The sequence below is a fragment of the Pleurodeles waltl genome, chromosome 1_1, assembly GCF_031143425.1.
Source record: "Pleurodeles waltl isolate 20211129_DDA chromosome 1_1, aPleWal1.hap1.20221129, whole genome shotgun sequence".
In the NCBI taxonomy this organism is placed as follows: Eukaryota; Metazoa; Chordata; class Amphibia; order Caudata; family Salamandridae; genus Pleurodeles; species Pleurodeles waltl.
In genome coordinates, this window is record NC_090436.1 from 856,873,450 (window position 1) to 856,895,731 (window position 22,282).

Here is a 22,282-nt window from a genome sequence, read left to right on the forward strand (position 1 = left end):
TCCATGGCAGCTGAGCGAAGTAAAAAATGTTTTTAAATGTATATTGTGTGCATGTTTGTGGTGAGAGTTTGTATGTGACAGAGTGTGCATTTATGTGTGATTTTGTGTGCATGCGTAAGTATGGGTATGTGAGTGAAACTGGAGGTCAAAGGGCGTGCGTCACTTCCGCTACCACTGGCATCTCGGTGAATTCGCGTTCATGTCCAGAGATGCCCTGATATGCTGGTGCACAGTTCTCCGCCCTAATATTTTTTTCTTAAGCAGGACTTATACATCTCTGCCGAGCAAGTACTGCCATGCAACAAGAACGTACTCAACAGGTGCACCTTAGGGTTTCACAACGAATAGTCCTGCTCTTTGCCTGATAAAGCGTCTGGCCTGTCAAGTCACTGGGCACAAGAACAAAACATGAATAATTCAATGAAAGCGGACCCTTGTAAGGCTAGATAAAGGACGTGAAGCTTTTTAACTGACGAGGGAGAACAAAGGCAATGATGAGCGTCAGATGGTGGCCAGCTGAAACTGTTAATGTATGCAGTTAAGGGTTCGGTGTATATAACTGAGAAATGCAGATGGGACCAATGAAATATTTCAGAGTGTGTGTATGTGTTCTGCATTAGACTCCTTTGTTTCATCCAAAATATGTATTTAAGCTATGTTTGAAGCAATTGAAAATTGAACCAGCAAACGTTGTCTGGCTTGATATTCGGCCGTATTTGCTGAGTTCAGGGATGCCTAGTTAATTTCTTAACTCATTCTGTGTAAACTTACATGTTCCTATATGTATTCGTCGTTTGTTCACCGTTCTTTTTCTTAAAAATCGTTTTTAGCCAACTTGTGCAGTGGCTGCAAAAATAATTAATACGCACTTATCCAATTCGTTCACTCTTTTATCACCCCTCTACTTGCAGGAAATATTTTAAAACTAATAGAATCTGCCTATAGGCTCCAGTTTTGGGTAGCGGACTTTTGGAATGGAGTCACTTTTACAAAACGTGCGCGAGAGCCATATGGACTTAAGGGCTTCTGTCCAAGCCTTGTAAGAATCGGAAGTGCAAGCTTTGCTCATGAGCGTTCTTTGCCTTGTAGATTAAAGACCTGCTCGTTAATCATCCACAGCGTTAATATTTAGAAGGGTTTCCAAAACATTGCACTTGAATTCATGCGCACAAGAGCAACTCAGATTTCCCATTTAGGGACTCCCTGGCCTGACTTTCCCTGCTCAAGGACTGCATAATATGCCTGGCGTGACCATGCTACTTGAGGCACACCGCAGGAGACAGTCGGTGTCACAGCTTTACACAGAAAAGGGAATATTCTGCTCGACTTTGTTTTTAAGGTGTTTTGAAAAAGGAGAGTTGTTGCTTAACAGCAAGGGAGCAGTATTTGTGCAGAAAAGATGTATGTGCTGGCAGAGGAGTGACATCTGATGTTGTCATGTCATATAAGCCTGCTTCCCCTCCGTCCATGTGGCAATCTCCAGGGCATGCACAGTGATCGAGCACGCCTAAAAGCAAAGTATTTGCATGGTTTTCAATGCCTAGTCTCATTGGTTTCAGTGAATTTAACAAAACTATTTAAGCTATCCAAATCACATGTTTAAGTCTTATCATGGATTTACAGTGTTCCGGAATGGCGTCCACAGCTGTGCTAACGCAAATGCCCTAATTAGGAATTATTAATGAATGTCTATGTACTTTGAATTATGAATTTGTAGAAAATAATATAACGTAGAAAAATAATGTGCACAATTGAAATCGTGACCTCTGAGAATGGCCACCAGTGTTCACGAAATGCACTAAATGAATGATTCAATATTTCTCATATGTTAAAGTGTATTAGATTAGTTTAGAGATGTGTCATACTAAAGGATATGAATTATGCTTTAGCTTGTTAATTGTAAGCCTTAATGTATCAAGTGTCTTGGCCTAGTTTTGCCAGGCCTCATGCAGAAGCTGTATATCTTAGCGTTTAATGAAAAATGCTGACAGAGTGAACTAACTGTGAAATGCTCATTGTTTTAATAACATGCTTAGCAGAAGCTTTCCATGAGAACCAACGGACAGGAGATGATGTCTCTAATTCATCTAATCGTGTGTAATGTGCGCTAGATGTACTTTTCCAAGACGCGAACAATGAAGACACTGACTGGAGATGAAGATGCATCAATTTTGATACCTGACAAGCCGGATGATGAGGAAAATCATAAAGCGGACCAATCAACAACGTGTGAAATATTAGAATTCATAGATCTGGGCTAGTAAGACTATTGGGTAGAGTAATTACGTATGATTAATTGACCAATTGGAAATTGGGGGATAGGTTGGGTGACTTTGATATAACAACGTGACAGAGAGACATTCATATTTTACTGTGAGACAGAGATTTGAGGAGATTCTAGTCAGACTTACTCTGATTTGTGAGGTGATATTTGGGAGATGAGGAGATTCAAGATGCTGTCATTGGGCTCATGCACCCTGAGAGCCTGATGTTTTGCTGATCGATTGATGACCTGAGGACAAAGACTGATTCTGCTTGCTAGCTCATACCTTGGATAGGTAGATCTGACAATGACTGAATTGCATTTTATGCCTCTTCATTGTAGGTACCAGATGCGCTGTCTAAATACTGCTCTAGGTAGATGTTTTTCCAAATTTGTGTTCTAAATTGTTTTGCATGAAGCCGCCACATGCTGATGCTAATCTGTGTTAGTTGAGGTTACTCACATGACGGCTGACGAATTACAGAAATAAATGATTGATAGACTATTTTCTGAACTTGATGGATAACATAGTTTTGCTGAAATGGGTTTTACTAATGTCTTGTGTTGATGCCTTAAAATGTCTTTTGATTCAAGATTTGATTAGATCACGTCTTCTGTGACATGCCGATTAACAAGCATTATTAAGATAGTTTGGATTTGAGTTGATGATTAAGATTTATGACATAATATTGTTAACAAAAGGGAAATAAACTTACTAAACTTATAAATAAAGGTGTGGTTTTTCATGGCTGAAGAGTCATGGTGTGTGAAATTTACTGACTCCATTGATTATTGATTTAACTAATGGTTATTGATTATTGTGTGTCGATTATTGATTCTGTACTGAAAGCTATGGTAAGAGCACCCTATACGAATCAAAAGGTGCATTGACCTATACGCTTCCCCTTGTAAGCTTACTTATTAAGGAACGACGCGCTAAAAGTTACTAGCTCAGATCCACTTCACTTTGCTTGACAAAGGCAGCTAAGTTAAAAAAAAAAAAAACTAAAAAAAAAGTCATACTTAAAACTTTATCACATTCTTATACAATCCCACTAGATCATATACTTCTGAAACATTACATAATTTGTAGCCATCCTAATGCTTCGCCCTATACCTTAATTTAGTGTACAAGTTGTAACAGCTGGATTTCCATGTACGGTTTTACAGCACTAATTCTATTACTGCATATCAGTTACCCACAGATTTCTATAACTAAACAAAGTCATTCTTTTCAAACATAAGGCACAAACATCTGATGACAGCAGAGGTATCTACCAGTAGCCCCTGGGTAAGCATTTCTTTCCCAAGCAGTTTAAGGCATTTCCAGTTATTTGCGCATATTGTTTTGTTCATGTACGGTGGACATTTCAGCATTAGTTCTACAGTTTTGTCTTTAGTACTGTTTCATCAACAAGAAATATTTACCTCATCTATGCCAGCCATCTTCCAGCCATAGTATTAAATTTCCGCTGCCTTAGGTGAAACATGAAAATATAAATTTTCTTTAAACGTTTAAGAATAACCCCACCTCCACGGAATTAAAATGTCGTTCTTTCTCTTGCCTCGTTTTTAGTTGGTGTGGAGCTTTCAAATCAACCTAACGCAATTGGCTTATCATAATTATGTTTTCAGAGTATAATGAACAAGTTGTGTTCAGATACAACAGCATTTCCACATGTTCCCTTCCATTTCTGGGAGATAATTTACCATTGTCCAATGACCCTGCGCAATGGTCATTATGGTACCTATCTTACCATCTTCTTTGAGGAGCACATCAAAAAAGATAGTCTGTTCTTCCCTGAGACAAAGTTTGATTTTGGAATAGCTGCCTTACCTAGTTCCATCTCATTTTCATGTTTTGTCAGCTGAACTTCAGTTTCTGATCTGGATATGGTTTATTCTTGTGGGAGTGCAAATGTTAGCTGCCAAGTACAACTTTTCAGCCCAGCGACCTCAACATAATATTTCAGTCACATATCTGGGCTCCGTACATTGGAACAGATGTCACTCTTGCATCTGATATCTCCAGGAATGCTGCAGGAACAGGCAACGAGACCTCTGTTCTTTCCGCCCACCTGTCCTGTTAACTTGGTCACCTTACACTGTTCACAAGTGCACTGTCTTCATGACCCAGACCTGTCACAGTAACCCAGATATTTCAACACCACTTCATGTTCCGGTTGGTTTACACCAATGTAGAAAGGTCTGAGTGCTCCGAACCTACCAACAATACAGATCTGATTTATTTACCTTAATATTCAAACCATTTAATTGAGAAAAATGCCTTTCAGATGATAATGTACAGAGCTTCTTGTCGTTTCGGACATCGGTGTGGTCCGGCCTGCTTACAGTGATGCTGTGGTCCGGCCTGCTTACAGTGATGCTGTGGTCCGGCCTGCTTACAGTGATGCTGTGGTCCGGCCTGCTTACAGTGATGCTGTGGTCCGGCCTGCTTACAGTGATGCTGTGGTCCGGCCTGCTTACAGTGATGCTGTGGTCCGGTCTGCTTACAGTGATGCTGTGGTCTGGTCTGCTTACAGTGATGCTGTGGTCTGGTCTGCTTACAGTGATGCTGTGGTCCGGTCTGCTTACAGTGATGCTGTGGTCCGGTCTGCTTACAGTGGTCCGGTCTGCTTACAGTGATGCTGTGGTCCGGCCTGCTTACAGTGATGCTGTGGTCCGGCCTGCTTACAGTGATGCTGTGGTCCGGCCTGCTTACAGTGATGCTGTGGTCCGGTCTGCTTACAGTGATGCTCTCGGCCCTTGTTTTATACAAGTGGTGCCCGTGCATCAGGAGAGGGAAGCTGTTTGGGAAGGAAACAAAAAAGGCGCAAAAATTCTTGTTTGAGGACATCTTGCACTGTCATGTATTCTGAGAAATACCTTTGTCTAATGCTAAGCACTGAAACCCAGTTCCTAGAATGTAAAGCTATCAGTGAAGGTTGAAAGCTATGATTGATAGTCGTTGCCGTGAGCTTTGTTGAAAGGTCAGTCCTGTTCACACGGCCAATCACGAGAGAACAGTCATCCAAACTCGCTGAGAAATGTTGATGAAGCGGCCTAGTATACAAAGTGACCTGACGTTTAGCCTGCTGTTAAATGTCCCCTTCTGAAATCCTCCTTGAGCCTTGATTGAGTGTTTGTGTGTTCATGGTAAGCAGTAAGTCATTTTTTTTTTTATTCTTAGTGACAAATTAAAAAAACGCTATAGCAAACACTAACCGCAAGAACGACAAATATAAACTGTCTTGTAGTATTTAAAAAAATGAAATGGGACGTCACCAACTATGGTTTGACTTTCTCTACAACACTGCCCCATCCTGCATCATTAAACAGCTGTATTGCCCTGTAAATGTTGAATTGCCGCTGGAGTTTCAGTTGGTTTCAGAGGTATTTCGGGCACGTGTGAGAGATATGGCAGAGAAGCTGGTCATCTCACAAGAGAACTGATTAAACATTTCAGTTGGTAAGTCAGTGGTTCGAAAAAACAAACAACGGATGATCTACCTAGCCCCTGTTAAATTATATAATTCGAATAAAGTGAAAGAAAAGAACATTTTTAGCAAGCTTTATAAACTAAAACATTAGTTAAAGAATTTTTTATTTAATCAACTTTTTATGGGTACTGTATTATTTTTTGACATTTAGCAATAATTGTTTGTCATATATAACATTATATTTTCTACTGGGTTAGTATTTACAGTGAAGCACGTCTGTGCCTAGTAGCAGTGCAGAAAGTTCATAGAAAAAAAGTGTTCAGCACTTTACATCAAGGCAGTGACTCTATTGGAATTGAGTGAATTTAATTCCCTGTGTTTCAGAATGTCAGGTTCATAGCCCTTGGTCAGCATTGTATGGCCATAACTAGTGGGAAAGTGAACAATCATGTACTCCTAGTCATTCCTATATGAAACTCCAAGTTCCCCTGTTCTTTATGGTCATTGTAGGCATTAATGTGGCAACTATTTCCTTTAACTTTGCTTGAGTGAAACTTTTGATGTCTGTCTTGTTTGGAGCTTTTCAAAAGAGTTTAGCAGTGCTGATTTGTCAGTTTAAGATACGGTGTAGCGCTTTCGCACCTGTTGAAGCAAATCTGTGTTGTGAAGTAACATCTCCCTGGTATTTAGTTCTGGCTTCACAGTAAAGACTTGTGGCGAAGCTTAAGCTCGAAACCGGCGGCCCGGCTGGTTATAGTGGCAAACCAATCTTAATGGTTTGCTCCAGAAGAACGATTTCACATGCCATCGTTATGATCTGACTATTATGAAAACATGATATAGGCAATAGGGTGGCATATTGATTGTGAAAGGCATTTGATAAAGTCAGTAACTATTTATGGCTATTACTCCATATTAAAACATACAGATATGTATTTTGTTACAAGGTCTATCAGAGATTACCTTTGCAGGGAAGGCTTTGGTGAACCTGTCTGAAAAACCCTAAGGGTAGAAGGTTTGCACTGTAATCACTCTTGCTGAAATGTCTTCAGCAGGCCTGACAGACTTACTTGTCGGCCACTATTTTGTAATAAATGATACATGCACCCATATATAAACCTATAGATACATGAAGAGCCTTAGGGTTAGCCCTCTTCTGCACCAGGGGCTTTTTACCTTGTAGCAGAACTCTCATTTGAAAAACGACTGCATCACTAGACTTTATGAATTTTTACATGCTCGCAAACTGCCACCGCTACACTCTTCTCTTGAATTACAAACAGAGCAACACCTGTATTTGCAGTTGCATTGAGGAAAAAACAGACAATGATGCGATGCATTTGGTTGTGTTAATCAGATTTGTGGAAACCTGCATTTGGAATGTAGTTGATGAACTGAATTGTATAGCTGCATGGTCTGTAATTCAGGCCCACTGAGGGAAATAGCTTTCAAAGCTAAGATGCACATAGATATTGATGCTAGTTTAGTGGAAGGCAGATTAGGTCGAAGTCTTAGTGATACAGCAGTAAGATTCATCCATGCATTTCCAACAGTACGGAATTTTCTTTTCTTGGTAAAGCCTCTGATGCCCTCATTTCATGCCCCATTTGAGAGGTAACAGAGCCCTGTCCGACAATGTGCTTCAGACTCATAGTGCGTGCTGAAGGCTCTGCAAAATCCTCTCTAAATCTTTCTATGGATGCTTGTCTAAATGTAGCGGGGTACTTGACCACAAACTGAACGAATGTTGCAGCGATAAGGAGGACCGAAAACTCTGGCTGACCACCTAGTGGGCAGTCCTAAGCAGGTGGCACACTGGCACATCCCGAGTGGAGTGACACAATTGCTTTGCGGGCACAGCTAGTGATTTCTTTGCTACGAGGCCGCAGTTGTGGAAAACCTTGATGGCCTCTCAGAAGCATCTGGTATGATGTTTCAGTAGGGATGCCACAATTTAGCTCACCTCAAAAAACACCAGTTACGTGCACACTGTCTACATTTATGTGAATGGCAAGGTAGGAGTTCTTATGCTTTCTGCACCCAAATAACCCAGAGTTTGCAGTTTATCCATCAATCTGAAATGGTTGTCCATGGACTGTCTTTCCTCATGTTGGAGCCAAGGGTGAATTAAATGCTCAAAAACGGACTTTTCAATATCTTCTTTCTTTGCAATGCTCAAAGCCTGCTCATCTATAGCCCACTGGGAGCCTCATTTGGAAGATGTGGTAGTGGTGCAGCATGCAAGAATATATGATTATGTCACAGCATGATTAATGTACATCAACTGGTGGCATCCCAGTTACACATCATATGTCGGAAAATATGGTCATCGTAATTGATGTGTCACAGAATGTCAATTGGGATTCTGGTGTTATCTTTAAACTGCTGAATTACTCTGCCTAAAAACGTTAATAGCAACATTTGCTGATGAAAGTGCTAGATATATTTTCTACAAGTGTGCTCAATGTAGGTCATTGAGAGTTGGATTCAAGCCATCAGTATATCCATAGAAGACTAGGTTTCATGCTTTGAATCTAAATGGAGCTAATTTAGAAAGTCAGTGGTTGCCCTGAAAATCTGGCAGTGATCCAGCCACGCCCCAGATCTACACTGGACATTATTGGTCTGTTACATGTAAAAATGTCTAACCGTGCCTTTCAGTTGTGTTTGCTAGAGAACATGCAAACCACTTACCATGCTACCGAAGCCCTGGCCATCAGTTACTGTCGAAAAGAAGTCTTTTGTGGCAAATAATTTGTCACAGATTCTCATCCATAGAGTGCTTGTCCCTTAGTTACAAATAGCAAGAATCATTGTCCACCAGTTATGTCACAAGCGTATAGCACTCAATTACTATGCCCAGAATTCAGATTCTGTGAAGTTAGATTATTTTATTATTATAAGTCCAAATTGTGTCCGTGTAAGTGGTGTTTGGATGTGCAAAAAGGTTTAACGAGGCATTTTCTTGTGTATGAAAAGGAAGTTGATGACTAAATCACTTTACTCCCGCACACAATGAATTTTCTCTTGATCTGTCCCTTTTTTTTTTTTTTTTTTAACACATGCTACCGCTGGTATGCATCCCCCCTAAATGTGCATGACTGCTTGTGTTTTCCAGCACTGCAGTGATAATGTCCATCAGTGCCAGTCGGACATGAACATCGTTGGTGCTTGGAAAAGAGGCTACACTGGGAAAAATGTTGTAGTCACCATCTTGGATGACGGCATTGAGAGAATCCATCCCGACTTGATGCAGAATTATGTAAGTGTTTGTATTTTTCATTGCATTTTGAGGTATATGTACTCCTTGCATAGTCCATCACATTCACTGTGATATATTAGCTATTGGAACAGATGTTTTCACGTTTTTAGATCAAGTGCGTAAGTACTTTGACCTGTTGTAAGTATTGTGAGCTTTAAACTACACCCATCACTTTGATTTGTTCCTAGGCTTGCCTTTCAAAAAAATCACTTAGTCGTTGGTGAATACTTTACATTTGTCCTGCCTTGAGACTGTTTTTGTCACGCCTTGCAGACTGCCCGGGTTACAATAATTATTGCACGATTGCCGATATACTTCAGCATGGGCGAACTTTTTTTTTTTTTTTTTTGTCTCTTCACTTCCTGCTGAATGGCAGCCATGTCACTCACAGCACGAACAGGCACAACAACGTGAACTCTATCGGCGGCATTGGAATGCTGGTCACATTGTTTACAGTTACTTAATCAGAGCAGTTTCTTTAGGATCTCCTCTTAAAATACTTGAAATTGGTAAATGCTGTACCTAAAACGAAATCCTCAAAGCGAAGGTGGCTCTCATGGCACAGCGGGAGAGCAGATACTAAAATATTCACTGCACTCGTGAAATTCACCCCTTAATCCTTTGCAAGGCATTACTTTTACAAAACATTTTTTTCTCATAACTCAGCCTGTGGGGGTTCTAGGACAGTGGGACCACCACCAAAACATTCAAAACATGCTCTTTCTTCCTACATCATCTCTGGGTTCCCACACTAGGTTAGTGGGGGACCCCAAAATAACAACCCCTCCCACCATTCAGTGTCTTTTAAGCTTTCTCATGGCTAGAACTTTTGTTTTACAGCTGAGGAGTTTTGTTTTAAAGGTGTTGTTTATAATATCATTGCAATAGGCATTCTAGCCCTAAAAATGCTCTCCAGGGGCTAAGTATATGGTTACACCGCTCTACTTTCTCCTGTTTTTTTCATGGGGTTATGCTCTCTAGGGGCTAACAATATGGTTACATGACCATGTTTCTTCCAAATGGTATTTTTTTGGTGCTCTCTAGGGGCTGTTTTGAGCAATGACATCTAATGCGAAAGATTGTTTTTAATAAAGATTTATATGATATTTGAATATGTTTTTAATAATCTCTCCTTATTACAATTATGACCATGAATCAGGCCAATTTAACATCCTTATTACACTATGACTGTTTGAACACCCTTGATATGTTTGGGTGACCCTTCCAGTTTATTTCTCCTCTGTGGCTGTCTAGTGTCTTTTTTGGTGGGGGGAATTGTGTTAGCCAGCCCTCAATTCTGATGGTGGGGAGGGGAAAGTGATATTTATATAGGAATTAGCATGGGAGATTTCAATTAGTATGCTAAATGGAAACATTTTCATATTTTTGCAGAAAAAAGGTAAATGGAAGTGTTTTAGTTATAATGCAGGGCCAATGGAATTATATAACAGGAAAAGACGAAATTATGAGGCAGTGTTGACCAATTTATGTGGCAAGAGAATTCCAGTTATGAATTTACAATGCCAATAGCTCTAACTCAAGGAAATGTGAGATCTATTGCACTGCAAATGTTAGTTTTTAAGATGATTCAGTTGACTAGAAACCCAGTTATTAGCAAGTGAGCGACTGTTGTGAGTGCACTGTACCTTTAATTCATTGCCCTTACTCATGATAGCCTAAATCTTATATTTGCCGAATTTATGGATAGGTTCTGTTCCCTGGTGGACAGGCTCAGTCTGTAGTGACTGTGATCCATGGTTGGTAATTGTTATGGCAGTTTTTAAAATAGCTCGCTGGGCAAACCTTTGTATTTATTGAATCTCATACCTGCTTCACTTACGGTTTTGATAAATAACATACACGCATAACTGGACCACCACATGGCTCTAAGTTGGTGCTCCTCTTGCATGTCCGGTAGTGATGTATTGTTATCCTGGTGACACCTGTTCTCGAGTTTTTATTGGTTACTTCACCTTAAAGCTGTGAAGTAATGCTCTGTTACATGGGGACGCCAATGTGTACTCGACAGACAAAAGCACAGTTATTTTCCTTTCCATTATAGTTTAATATGCAAAGCAATGTGCCTGTATTCCTTGCTGCTCAAATAAGGCATGTTGTGGTGTAGCCCTTTACCACAATACGAATATTGCAGAAGACGGGCAGTGATTTAATTTCTTTATTTCGTAAGCCTCAGTACACAGGAAACAGTCAAGCAACTGTCAAACACAGAGCGCTCAACCTTAGAATGCTTCCATCACATAGTAAACTGTGTCATTACACATTACGCTAAACATGAAATATGTAACAATACAACCACATATTGTCGGCATCATACATTTTGTTGTTGTCATGAATGTTAGAATGGCTTACGTGGATCCTACTGTTTAAGTAGGAGAAAAGGTGAGAAGGAAAACTGAGTAGGAGTTGCCATCTGATCTTCTCATGTTCGGAATGGTCCCACATGCTAATAAGTTTCCTTTGATTCCACTTTAGTCGGATAGGGCTACTTCACGCCAGCCTTGCCTAGACAGATGCCTTGCACACGTGACAGTATGGTGAGAAAACTGCCAACTACATTCCATGCTGGGTTCCAGTCTAAAGGTAGAAAAGGAGAATAGGAGGACCTTTGCTTTAGTGACTATACTTGTAAGGTTGAGGGTGGATTTACGGTTTTCCAGACAGCATCAACATTTGGCTTTCCTGATCTGCAAGACCTCCTCTCTGGCTCGGTTCTAGTCAATTCTTTTTGAGATGTTTCATCTGATTTAGGTTTCTGTATGACAAAAAAACTGGGGAAAAAATTCTCTCGGGCTCAACATTAATTACACTCAAAGCACACACTTTTTTACTCTGTACTATGCAAATTGTGTGCCCTCAATATATATTTATTTGGATGCCTGTGCTGGTCGTTGATTGTATGTATTTCTATGCAGGCAGTCCCTGTTAAACATCTCCTCCATTTTTGTTGATGCTGCCAAGTCCTCTTTCAATGATTAAGTATTTCGGTGGCACTTCGATCTTGATTTGTCTGCTGAAGTATCTAGCTATGTCCTGAAAATGTTACTTGAGACTGAAGTAAGTAATAACGTGATTGTCAGTTCATGAAAACCATCACAATTTCAGAAAAATGAGTTAAAAACACATCTTCTGATAACAGAAAGTAAGAGTTGTTAATCAAGAGTGACTATGTTTTGTAAACATGTTGTTCGCTGCACCATTACAAATTTTTACAGCAAAATGGAAACTTAGCATGATGATAAAAAACTTAGTGATGAATCTTTTCACTTTAGAAACTTACACACTTGCCTGACATGAAAATACTTATTTGGATGTAAGGTACCCTGATCTTATTCATGTGCATTGTCCTTTGATTTTACTGAAACTATATGTATAATAATATACTTAAAGTGGCTTGTTCCTAGCCTCCATCATCCATTAGTCTGGTACTGTGTTATTCAGATTGTCTCTGCTCACTCTTCCATGCCGCATGGAACAGTGCATCAGCCCACTTCAGCCATTGCTTAACTTCACTGTGAGAAACTGCATTATTCCCTTTCACAGGAGCACATCCGCACAGAAAGTAGTTCCCTTAAATGCAAAGCATGACTATGGAAATGTGTGATTTCTTCAGGATAAAACATTTTTGCTTTTAGCCATTTTCTTTTGATTCCCTAGCAATACACTTTTTAAAAAATCACAATGAAATGAAGCAAGCATTAACAAAGTCAAAAGTCTGCTAGCCAACACCAGATCTTCTTGAATTAGTCTTTTAAATCTGTTTGCATGGTGTCCAATTGCACCACTGATTAACTAGTCACATCGGTACCATCGAGACACTGAATCAATATCCATATATTAAGAGGTGTGGGGTCTCGCTCTCACTGTATTGTGAGGCTAAGTCTGCCTCTGAACTCTGTTCTGCATGGATAAGTTGAAATTGTGTTTGAAATGTTAACAGGTTTATATTATGTACCTCATAGTCCTCATATCATATGTTGTGCTTCTACCACCAGGTTTTGAAAGCTTTTTTGCCATATGTAATAATCGGCAAGGACATCACTGTAGGAAAGCGGATTTTGTGGTATGGCTGAGTCGCCTTACCCTGTAATATTATCACAATACCTCAAAGATGATCCCTGGATTCACACTAATAAATCCTTAGCTCAATTGTCGTAGAGTGGCAAAGAGCAATTAGGCTTAACTAGAGAAACATGTGTTAAGCATTTCAGAATACCAACATGGACGATAAGGAATTAACACAACTCATTGGAAATCTGACACCAATTTATGAAAATAAAGTGTATATGTATCTTAATTTAGACACCAAAACAAACCGATTTTAGAAGCAATATTGAAACAGTGCAAAATAATACATGAAAAATATAACTCTTCAATGGGAAAACAACCAGTGACAATCGCCCACTTTGAGGTTGAATTATGTGGAACCCTTCCAGGGTTAAGGATGTGTGGGACCTAGGACCAGGCCATGAATGTCAGTTAAATTTTACCTAGCACATAAGGTTTGGAGGCAGAGATGTCTTGGCTGTCAATGATGCTGAATGAGAGCTCCGGGTGGTGCTGATTTTACCGTTTATATGGTGCTGCAAGAACCATGATGCAAAAACACAGTAGAGGCCTGATTGCTGAGGTCAGAAGCAGGTTGCACAGTGTTCCCTGTAGTTGAGGTGTCAAGTGTGGGGGTGTCAGTTACCGGACTGGTGACCAACAAACCTTGGCTACGGTAAGCACAACAAAAGCTTCTCAAACTTCACTGGGTCTGTGGGAGTGATGTAGCAGCCTGAAACTTCGGAGCAGGAGAGAATACAACCCCCACAAAGCACTTGACCTCCTCGATTTGTGCGATCCCATGGAGGACCCAATGGCAAGGTTTTTTTTTCTTTAAATCATTTGACTATTACCACCTGCAATTTGCAGGGGAATAGCGCCACTAGTCCAGGGGAGACTAAGTGTGCTTCTGGCTTCCTCAGGGGATCCTCTGTTTGGGAGTGGCAAGTTTGAGCCATGGATGAGCCATGGACGAGGGTCGTTCACGCGGTTCCAAGTCTGTTTCCACAGGGACAGAGTATCCCTCTTTTGCTTTGGTGATGTTGGCAAAGTCCTATTGTCAGCCACAAGGGCCTCCTTTTGGTCCTTCCTTAAAGTAAGTTGAGATCTGAGGTTGTGGTGTCAGGGGTGTCCCTTAAATCATACATTTAGGAGAGTTAGGTGCGTGGAGGCCAGCTAGTCAATGGCCAGCTAGCTATCTTGCAGCTAATCTGCGCCTGGGGTGACCCCATCCAGTGTGGTGGGTCAGTTATGTCTACTCGGAACCCTCTATTCTGCCACTCCTAAACATGGCAGAAAACTAAATTTAGTGTGCAGACCGAGCTGCTCACCCTAAATGTGTGGTCTGTCTGGCCTTGCATATCTACTTCCCTGCCTATCTGTGTGTGCAAATGTGCCTGGGGCAGTGGGAGGGCTGTTTCCTCCACTAGGAGTCAGCCTTGATGCATATCAATGGCAGTGCAGCCTTTGACTTGATGTGACAATTCACTAGCCTGCTTGGGAGGAGGGAGGTGTGGCCTCCTTACTGCTTGGCAGGAGGTGAGAATCTTGTCTTGGTGGCAGCAGGCACAGGAAGGGCGGGCTGGTCAGCCAGAGCTCAGTGAAGTTGGGGCAACCAGGTGGGCAACCTATAAGATTGCCACTTGGGCGCATGCCATGTCACCCAGGGCATGAGATTAATGTCAGGCGTGAGAAGGCATGTTGTTTCATACCAAACATGACATATTTTAGTGGTACCATAATGAAGCTGCCAATCTTGAGGGTGTCCGGTTGACAGACCATGATCGTATGAACTGTTAACACTTATAGTAGTTTCCAAAGGGGGAATGCCACCATAGGGATGTATAGGCTTGGACCGATATGTTCACACCTTTAATATAATGGACCCTATCTCCTGGACAGAGTAGGCCTACTTTAGTAGTGCCTGACATATAGGCAGTTCACTTGACTGTGCTACACATGGTGACGGCACAGTAGAGTTCAAGCAGTTTGCACTGCTGCTGCTGCTGTCTGCTGTGGCAGGCCTGCTGTCAGTAGTTTGTTTGGGCCACCCAGGGTAGCATAAAACTGTGCTGCAGCCTTGGGACCCCTTTCCTGCCTATGCCCTGGGTACCTCTCGTACTATGTACTAGGGACTTTTAAGGGGGTAAAATGTTTGCCAATTTGGGATTACCAAGTCAAACATAACAGTTTTGGTAGAGAGCATTTGCACTGGGGTCTGTGCAGCAGACTCCAGTGCCCTATCAGTCATAACCATCAGCACTGGGGCAAAATGTATGTGGGGGAGTGACCACACAAAAAGGAGGACTTTCAGACATTCGCCATCAGCAGGGCCTTTAAAAAAAAATTCAGTCACAAAAACGCTGTCCTGAAATGGGAGCATAGAATTATTTTTTTGGGTGACTAATCTATGGTTCTTGGGGGGTCATGTTACCAGTTTTCTACACCTTCTAATAGAATTGAGTAAATTCACTGTTTAATTCACAATTTAGATGTCACTGTATCATTTAAATGGAATTCAGATTCATGTCTTCCCTTCAGTATAATATTCCGAGACTGAACAGAATGTTTACAGAACATATTCAGCTGCCTTGGGAATAAGTTAAGGTAAAACTAAACTTCAGGAAACTGCAGTGTTCTGCCTTCTGTGCAGGGATCTTCAACTTATTTTTAAAAGTACAATCCTATCAGAAGAACTGTTTAATTTAGAAAATAAGTAGGGTTTGTTAAATCTCTGAGAACACTCCGAGATCATGTACTGTATCCTTAGAGAACTCTTGTGAACACACTTTCTGGTGACACCTTGATTACTATCTGTGCTCTTTTCTTTGTCCAATTGCTTCTACTGTGCCCTTTTTTTGGTACTCAGTTTACAACTGAACTCCTCACAGACAATCAGTGCAACCCAGTTATTCACTGGCTTATTTAATTTTACCTGAGCTCATCTCCTCAGGGGACAACACCCTTCTGTTAATGGCCCTAATATGGGATGCTGATGGTTATACGCTAATAGTCACATTTTCCACCCCGCAATCTGCAATGCTGCACTGAGGTAGCACTATTAAATCAGTTCATGTCTTGGGAGCCTGGGACCTCTCCCAAGTGAGGCCTGGCAGAACGCTGTGGTACTGCTTCAAAGTCAAGGACTCCTCTGGGCAAGAGGTATGAAAAACATAAAAGATTTGTTCTAGGCCTCTTGTGCCCTCGTTTGTTAACTATCGATTCGACACCCATGCATTCATCGCGACAATCAGTCCCAGCACCAACATTCAATAACGTCTTCAGAGATTACCTCAGCCATATGTGGCACTAGAACCTTCTGCATGAAAGTGCTCATACATCACACTCTTAAGCAACAAGGAATCCCAAATTTAAAGTGTGCCCAATAAGTACTCTTTGAAATTCTGAAATTCTGTACTGAAATGTACCCAGACTGAGCTAAATTTGATTCACGGTTCCATATATGCTGATCTTCCTTCTTCTGGGTTTTTCATGAATCATCATGAAAGGGTGTGGCCAAAACCTCTGATTAGGTTACATTGTGTGAGGCTACATCGGTTACATGTATCGGTTACATCGTGTGAGGAAAACTACTGGAAATGACAGAAGTGGACAGTAAAAACTGAATTGTGACAGGAAGGGGAGAAGGCAGCTGAATCCCAGTCTTCTTCCTGGACCCTCTCCACCCCAGAATTTACAGACACATACAAACAATAATTTAGAAACAAACACAAATAACCTAGGCACAAAGGCAAGAAAGATGCTATGCAGTTTGGAGTTAAAATGAGATGCATCTAGACATATGTTTACATTTGATTGATACAGAAAATCCATAAAGCGCAGCAACTACTTCAGTAAAGAAGTGTCCTGGCACTCATAAGGGATGAAAAATGTGGAAAACATTGGTGCAATAATGATTTTGTAATCTAGATGGTATTAGAAAACAAAAAGGGTTTGGGCTGTTCCCCAAAGATACTCCGGTTGGATTAAGCATGCAGGGAAAGTAGAAGAGAATTCCAAGTGTTGGCAGTAACCACGGCCAGAGAATGGCTGCCAAATCTTGTGAATGAAACAGTGAATTTACTCAATTTTATTAGAAGGTGTAGGAAACTGGTAACAAGGCCCAAAGAATTCTATGCTCCCATTTCAGGACAGCGTTTTTTGCAACTGAATTTTATTTGAAAAGCCCTTCTGATGGCGGATGTCAGAAAGTCCCCCTTTTTGTACATTGTGCCCCAATGCTGATGGTTAGGACTGATAGACAAATCTTGCTTTTCTGAATTTGGGAATTCTTTCCAGAAAGGCATGCTTAGCTATTTATGCATGGGAAGGCTTATACATTGCAAACAAAGACACCATATAGGTTTCTTGGACAGAGTTGTATATTTTTGTGACACAGACGTAATGCTTTGAAGTGGCATCTTTTAATGACTGGGAGCCAATGGAGTTTAGTCAGCTCACCGGAGACACCCGTCTTAGTCCCATGATCAACCATGATGCAGCTGAAGTCTTTGTAATAGGTATCTGGAGAGTACCACCAACAAAGAGTTGCAGAAGTCCATTGAGGACATAATGAGAGCTTGCATCAGGACTTTTCTTATGGAAGAGGGAAGAAAAATTTAGTATTTTACTAATACTCAACAGATGGAACCCTGCGTAACTTCTGCTCTTTACATGTTACACAAAGGTCAGGCTTACATCAAGCAGAACTCCTAGATTTCAAGCCATATACGGAGGAAAGGGTCGATCTCTTAAAGTCTTGGGCCATCAGTTTTGTGCCCAATTAGCTCTCGGACTGAAAACAACTATTTTCGCTTTATCACCATTTCAGGATAAAGAGTTTGCATTCATTTAGCCCAACACTTTCTGAAGGCAGTTCAAGAGACTTAAGATGCAGCAAACTGATGTATATTTAGTCCCACAATGAACTGCGCGTCACTGGTACAGGTGTGAAACAGACTACCAAATGGCTTAATTAGAGGGGCCAGAGGTGCCACGTAAAGATTAAAAAGCTTAAGTCTCGAAAGGGAACCTTGTGGCACCTCAGTATTAATGGATATAGGGGAGGACCTGTAGTTGAAGACAACAACCATTTGAGTGCAGTCATACAGGAAGGAGGAAAATCACTTGCACACTTTGCCTTATAGCCCAGCCAACGCTAGTTCTGGAGTAGCATGGAGTGGGAGGTGGTGTCAAATGCTGCTGACAGATCTAACAAAATAAGAGCCGCTACTTCCCCCTACATGTTGTTTTATCCAGGACAGTTACAATGGAGAGACCCATATGAAAGCCTGATTGTGCTATGTGAGGAAGCTGAGACTCTAAGTGTAGGGTTAGTTGCTTATTAAATACAGATTAAGTCAACTTGGCAAACAGGGATGGAAGTTACCCATGACATTGGGATCAATTGAAGATTTTCTTTAGTAAGGGTGAGTCTACAGCAGCCTTCCATTTCTTGGGTACAGTTCCCAAAGTAAGAGATGAATTGCACAGAATAGTCACACAAGATCAGATAGTTAGACTAACCTTCTTTTGTTGTTGAACAGAACAAATATCAAGAGACGGGGAAGAAGTTGTAGCAATAAATATATTAAGATACTGAGTTTCTGTAACTGGAGAGAAGGAAGGCCAATCAATGTTGAATAGGTAGAAGTTTGGAGGAGGAGATGATGGAAAACATCTGGCTGAATGTTTTAGCCAAGTTAACAATCTTGTCATGAAAAAAGTCCGACAATTTTCCATATAAATCTTGGGATGCATTCATTCTATTGCTGTCAGCTGAAGGGCAAGGCCTGCTCTTATATAATGGGATTACCTCCCTCATGAGAAATTTTAAGTTGAGAATGCGTTTTTTTGCATATTTCGCTTTAGTAAACTTAATGTTTTGTGATAGATGTTTAATTTAGCTCTGTATAACTGTATGTCTTCTAGATTATAGTTTTTGTCCATCTCTATTCTATTATTGTGAAACCCGTTTCATGGTCTTTAGATCTTCAATAGACCAAGGGGATTTGGGCTTAAATCTTCTAAAGTTAAAGTACCTATAAGGGGTGTTTTATCTAGACAGGATAATAGCCAAGCATCCATTACAGAGGAATTGAGGGAAGGATTATCCCCCCTAAAGTTAGGTTGGGTAGAGCTTAGGGTATTTACTCATTCCATTGGGTTTAACTTATTCTAAGATCTTGCCAGATTGGTCAGTTTAGTTGTAGGAAGATAGATACCATGAAGAAGCTGAACATCAAAGTATACCAGCTGACCTGTCAAAGGAAAAGGAATACCGTTTTTTAAAGACACAAGGAGGGGGGTACTAAAGATTGCATCTAGTGTGTGGCCAGCATTATGAGTTGGGTCCAAGTTCAGAGCTTCACTGAAGTTAGGACAATTTTGTTCTTTTCCATCTACCTGACCCTCCAGGTGAATATTACAGTTACCAAATAGGATCTGCATGTTTGTATTTTAAAGGCATAAACTCCTGATTTAAATAGGGAGGAGATAAAATCAGATGAGGGACCTGGGGTTCTGTACACTAGTACAGACTTGAAAGAGAAGCTTGACTATATTTTAAAAGCATGGGCTATGAATTCTGCCCCTGAAATCTGAGGGAGGATACGTTTTACAAGCATACCTTGCAACAGTTTGTATAAAAATACAAGTGATTCCTGCATGCAATTTATGTAGTCTATTTTGATGTTTTATAAGCTACCCAGAGTAAATCGTTAATGAAACGTCAGGGTTGGAGTCCTTCTTGAGCCATGTTTCCCTGATAAAAATCCAATCTAACTTAAGTTCACTGATCAATTAATTTATTCCAGTACAATGTTTAGTAAGCAATCTGGTGTCAGCTGACCTACTCGTTGACTTGTTAGGACTGGTAACAGTACCCGCTTAAGCAGAAACTGCATGGAAACAATATAAGACTTAAAAAATGGGTACTGATTATTTATGAAATATTATTTACATCTGCAAGCCTGCCAACTCACATGGTACCACTGTGTGTCACACGTTTGCGGCTCTCGTCACACGGTCACCCTGTGAGGAGCCAAAGTCACATGGTGGCAGGCAAAAGGAGCTTGAAACCACTGACAAATGTGGATTTCCAACTTTGCTGTGAAGTTTACAAACATACGATGTCCATTAAGAGGTGTAAAAACACCCTGGGACATTGGCTGCAGCCCCAGCAACCTTTGTTTTTCTATTTGATGGAAGGGGGAAGGAGGTCAATGGGGCAGGGCACAGGGGCAGACTTGCCTCAAAAGGTTGTTTGCAGGGTAAAGCCCCACCCGTCCAAAGCTACACCCCGTTTCACACTGCAAATGTTATGTTTAAATTGGCTGGTTTGCATCTGGATGTGGTACAGCAAGGGAGGGCATGGTGCAAGGATCATATGAAATCTGAGCTTACACTGGCTGAACACCAGTGGAGTCTCTGCCCTTCAGCCCAGTCCAACCACAGGAGGGCTTGCCTTTGGTGTGCCATCAGCGCATCTGCTGCTCTCATCCATGCCTCTGTTCCTGTCATCAGTGATGAAAACTAGACTGTTAAGGAGACAAAATACGTGGAAGGATACATTGCTCAAGATGGCTGCCAAACTGCTTCCCCCTTAGAAGGATCAGCAAAGTAAAAATTCTGACTGGTCTTGTCATCAAAAGTAAGGTGCTGAGTGCTCTAAGCTCATTTTGAGCAGTCTGAATGGTAGCCCAAAGAAGAATTGTAAACCTAGAGAAGAGAACATCTTTAAGTAACATCAACTCAGTAGTAAAAATAAGTTAAATTGCTATCTTGAAACAAATTAAAATGTAATTTAGTGGGGAAACCTGTGGCCGTGTGTAGTATTGAAGCCTTTCAGGAAAGAGATCAGAAGGGCAGGGGTCAGCTACCTGTATTTAAGAGTGAGATATGTTTTTGTGGGAGAAGCCACTTGCTTCCCTATTTGTTATCATTTTCCTATCTCTGAAATGGAGTCACCAGTGCTAGATGGTGTTGCCCAATTTACAGTAACTTTGCCATCAAATCTGGTGAACTGCCCTTGGTCTTTCAGAAGTCCTACTAGTGCCCTATCAAATTCCGAATTAGGATGGAGACTCAACTGAGAGCACCACATCAAACATGCCGTCTCCAGGGCAGGACTATACCCTTATGAATTACTAGCCCTCCTTCCACACTGCAATTATATGTAAAGCAGGTGTAACTTCATTTTGTCCTAGATCAAGCTAGGCGTATGGACTACATCGATTATGGACTCGTAGCAACATGAGCAGACTGAAGCTTTTTATTCTAAGTTCATGGGAGCTGAAACACGCTAGAGGGTTTTTATGAATGCTGTACCTTAGCACAGCTTCAGTGTTTTCCAGTACACTGTAGAGCCTAATTTACTGTCGAGTGATATTGACTGAAATGTGTGTCTGCCATCCAGATATAGATAGTGTGATTTTTTTGGAATGTGGTTCAAATTTATTTTTTAGCTTATGATGGCGGTGCAGTTTATCCTTTTCGGTTAACGTCTCGGTGTGAGCCGATACTCCTTTCAAAACAAGCTTAAAGATCTGCAGCAGATGCCCTGCTTCACACATTCAGCACCCTGACCCACAGACCCGTTTTGTTTACGGCTAATGTGCATGCCTCCGTTTCCTCAAGTAATCACATGATGACAGCAGATTTTGCTCCATAACTACTGTTTAGCCGCTATTCCAATAAACATGACCGCCGTGGTGCCTGCGGTTACAAAATATATTAAAATCTACTAGCCATGTTAAAAGCGTTGCATGCCGCCAAGGCTGTTATGCGAAGCCACACATGCCAACATCTGTTAACACTATAAACTTCGTTCCAAAAGGGGGGGACCCAGTGTTTCTAAAAAGAGCTTAAATTCTGCTTTAGATCTGTATTTGTGTGTGTTCAGCGCACAGTATGTGAAACCTAAAAAACAGTACTGGAGTATTTTGCATTTCCTTGAGGAGAGGGCTTTATGCAACAGAATGTTCTGAATCAGACTCCATTTTTGTGAAGTGTTCAACTAGTATGACCTACGCACCCTGGGGAGCAATTAACGAATGGCAGATTCAGGACCTAGTAGGACACCAGGGTGGTCTGCAATCAACACACAACAGTTATCTCTCGTCTGCAGATCGGTTTTAGCAGCCTGACTCACAGACAATGTATTTGATTGCTTTCCTTCTTCCTACTGTGGTTGTTCCCTACCATGGAACACATTTTTTCTGTCTTTGTGATTAAAAGACACTGTGCTACCGC

The 22,282-nt window shown here is 41.1% G+C and overlaps 1 protein-coding gene across 3 annotated transcripts in view; it reads left to right on the forward strand.

The window, feature by feature from the left end:
- PCSK5 (proprotein convertase subtilisin/kexin type 5) overlaps positions 1-22,282 on the forward strand; it is a 1,225,695-nt gene that overhangs the window by 278,796 nt on the left and 924,617 nt on the right. For all 3 annotated transcript variants that reach the window (XM_069229369.1, XM_069229360.1, XM_069229377.1), the window contains exon 4: positions 8,822-8,965. In XM_069229369.1, coding sequence (XP_069085470.1) covers positions 8,822-8,965 — 144 coding nt within the window. The remainder of the gene's footprint in view (positions 1-8,821; positions 8,966-22,282) is intronic.